At 42.4% G+C, this 3,598-nt stretch overlaps 1 protein-coding gene across 1 annotated transcript in view; it reads left to right on the top strand.

Moving 5' to 3' along the window:
* Positions 1-2,797, top strand: part of LOC123980241 (zinc finger protein 721-like) — a 60,382-nt gene extending 57,585 nt beyond the window's left edge. Inside the window, 1 exon segment of the mRNA XM_046064539.1 lies at positions 1,523-2,797. Coding sequence (XP_045920495.1) covers positions 1,523-2,426 — 904 coding nt within the window. The 3' untranslated portion in view covers positions 2,427-2,797.
* The last annotated feature ends 801 nt before the right edge of the window (positions 2,798-3,598 follow it).

Below are 3,598 nucleotides of genomic sequence, written 5' to 3'. Positions count from 1 at the left end.
TTACCTACAAAGCTCTTAATGGTCAGGCACCATCTTATCTTAAAGAGCTCATAGTACCTTACTACCCCACCAGAGAACTGCGCTCCCAGAATGCAGGGTTACTTGTGGTTCCTAGAGTCTCCAAAAGTAGACTAGGAGCCAGAGCGTTCAGCTATCAAGCTCCTCTCCTGTGGAACCAGGTTCCAGTTTGGGTTTAGGAGGCAGACACCATCTCCACATTTAAGAGTAGGCTTAAGACTTTCCTCTTTGATAAAGCTTATAGTTAGGGCTGGCTCAGATGAGTCCTGAACCATCCCTTAGTTATGCTGCTATAGGCCTAGACTGCTGGGGGATTTCCTATGATGCACTGGGCTCCTCTCTCCTCTACTTTCTCTCCCTCTGTATGCAACCTCATCCCATTATTGCATGTTACTAACACAACTTCTCCCCTTTCCGGTAGTCTTGTGCTTTCTCGTCTCTCTCCTCTCTCCTCCTATCACTTCCTGCAGGTTTTCTGGCTCTGGAGCTGTGGAGTCTGGATCTGTGGCTGCGGGTCACCTGCATGGTTCTGCTCGAGGTTTCTGCCTCTTAAAAGGAAGTTTTTCCTTGCCTCTGTCGCCTAGTGCTTGCTCTTGGTGGGAATTGTTGGGCTTCTGTAAATAACATCATAGAGTACGGTCTAGACCTGCTCTTTTATGAAAAGGGCCGTGTGATAACTGTTGTTGTGATTTGGCGCTAAATAAATAAAATATATATATATATGAGAGAGAGAGATATAGATAGATTTAATTGTCCCTTATTTTCAGATCTCAATGATGACAGTTGTGACTCCTCTCTCCTCTCCCTCTCCCTGCTCCTCTCTCTCCCCCCTAAAACCCACAGAACCTGCCTGAGCTTTCCAAAACAAAAAACAGCTACTTCAGAGTTCATCATCGACTCATGATGCCTGTGCTCCTTTGTCTCCTACATATTTGGGCTACAGCCTTTTGTTGCAGTTTTTATAATTGAAGTAAATTTATGAAGATGCTGTTTATTCTGTTTTTGTAGTTTATTCCAGGGGAAAGCTATAATTGTCAAGCTATAAGATTTCCACAGTAACCAGGCAAAGGCTTCTATGGTTTAAGTCTCTAAGACAGAGGGGGTGGAATTTGTTGCCCATGTTTCTGACTAATTAAATAAATATACAGTATACTGTATAATGCTACATGATAAATAATAGGCTTCAAATAGATCGGTGATTGGTATTGGCCGACACTGCTTTCAGCAATCTGTGATTGGCCCAAAAAATCCTGATTGGAGCACCTCTATAGTATACTAATTGTTCATTTTGTACGCATTATGCAGTGAATACTGACTGAGTAGTGGGCAGTATGTTGGTATGCAATGTCGAACACAGACATGCTCTAAATGTTGTTTTATGGTTCTAGATAGCTTGCTCCACCATGACATCTCACTCCCTGTCTTTCTTTCTGTATGTCTGTCTGTTGATATAGAAACAAAGAAGAAGACATAGACTCAAATGTCACTGCTGTCAGCACTGTGACAAATCCTTCACAACATCTGGATATTTAAAGATTCATCAGAGACTTCACACTGGAGAGAAACTGTACAGCTGTGACCAGTGTGAGAAAGCTTTCACTACATCTGGTCAACTTAAAGTCCACCTGCGTGTTCACACTGGAGAGAAACCGTACAGCTGTGACCAGTGTGAGAAAGCTTTCACTCAACCAGGTCAACTTAAAATCCACCTACGTGTTCACACTGGAGAAAAAGCGCACAGCTGTGACCAGTGTGGAAAAGCGTTTAACCAGTTAGGTCAATATAAAATCCACTTACGCTTTCACGCAGGAGAGAAACCGTACAGCTGTGACCAGTGTGGGAAAGCCTTCAGTACACTACACCACCTAAAAACACACCAGCGCGTTCACACTGGAGAGAAACCGTATAGCTGTGACCAGTGTGGGAAAGCCTTCAGTACCCTACACCACCTAAAAACACACCAGCGCGTTCACACTGGAGAGAAACCATATAGCTGTGACATATGTGGAAAGGCCTTCTCTCAATCAGATCAAATCAACAAACACAGACGTGTTCACACTGGAGAGAAACCCTACTGGTGTGAACAATGTGGGAAAACTTTCAGTCGGTTTGATAAGTTAGAAAAACACAGACGTCTTCACACTGGAGAAAAGCCGTATTGGTGTGAACAATGTGGGAAAACTTTCCGTGGGGCTGATAAGTTAGAAGTCCACCGCCGTGTTCACACTGGAGAGAAACCGTACTGGTGTGAACAATGTGGGAAAAGTTTTGCTCAATCAGGTAACCTAAAAGCCCACCGACGTGTTCACACTGCAGAGAAACCGTACAGCTGTGACCAATGTGGGAAAGCGTTTAAAGAGAGTCGTACACTTAGAAGCCACAAACTCATTCACACCACATCGTTGTGATTTTTTAAAGTCAAGTTAGCCGTTTCCTCATGCTTATCCTCCCTGTGTCCCGTGCAAGAGAGTGAAAGACTAGAGTACCACTCAGCATAGCTGCCACAGAGGTTGCGGTGTAGATATTATCTAGATATTTTCTACGTTACATTAGCATGTAGCTGACGCATTTAGCCAAAGCTTACAACTTACGCTTATAACTGCTATATATGTCAGAGGTTGCACGCTTCTGGAGCAACTAGGGGTGTAATGCTATGTTAAATACATCATATTTTAATATTGGACTACACAGATAAAATCAGAAGGAAGGAAACAGATGTTTGTTGTTACTCCGGTTTCACACACAACGCAAATTTTCAATTTCCGTTGCACGAGTTTGACCGCTGACAGAGTTTTCCACACTCGACAATGCAACAGCATAAATAAACAACCTGCCATTACTACAACTGTATGAACACAAAATGAACATTTTTCTGCGATGTAGTTAAAACAAATGGATCAAACGGATGACGAACTAATAAAAAATAAATAAAAAATATCATGATGCCCATATGTAAAAAATGTTATTATAATGCATTTTATATTTTATATTGGTAATACAATGACCCTGTGCACAATTACATGAAAACCAATTAGTATTTAGAAGACAGTGATGGTAACTGCAATGAGCCCAACAAACGACGTAAATACAGTGCGTTTCTCCTGTTCTGACACTTAACTTGATAGCTGCTGGATTTAAAATGGAGAAGATATTCTGGTTGGTTGACTAAACAGCGTGACGCGTTATCATGTGCAGTGGACGAAAACTGGGAATTTGAGAAAGAGTGCACCTCTTTTGTGCACCTCCTGCCTCACCTACTACACCAACCTTTCTGCCAAGAAGTAGGATTTGGTGCATTTAGCTGCCTCTTGTGCAAACATTTTTTTCCTTCTTAAATCTTATTTTTTGTCGGCACCACATAACTTTTTTTCTGTCCTTCCGCCACATTTACCATCTCTGCTGTGCTTATCACATAACCCAGCGCTGAGTTCAGCCCTGCCATAACGTTTGGAGATTGAACTCACCCCAGACAGAAAGTAAACTTTGATCAACGACGTTGAGCCAATCAGATTTCAGCAAAAACGAGGATCAGTCCAAGTGTGGACGGGCTACTTGTATCCATCCATCCTCCATTTCGAAA

The sequence above is a fragment of the Micropterus dolomieu genome, linkage group LG12 (assembly GCF_021292245.1).
Source record: "Micropterus dolomieu isolate WLL.071019.BEF.003 ecotype Adirondacks linkage group LG12, ASM2129224v1, whole genome shotgun sequence".
NCBI classification, from domain to species: domain Eukaryota; kingdom Metazoa; phylum Chordata; class Actinopteri; order Centrarchiformes; family Centrarchidae; genus Micropterus; species Micropterus dolomieu.
The sequence above is the reverse complement of the archived record's forward strand: the minus strand, read 5'-3'. Positions and strand labels throughout refer to the sequence as shown.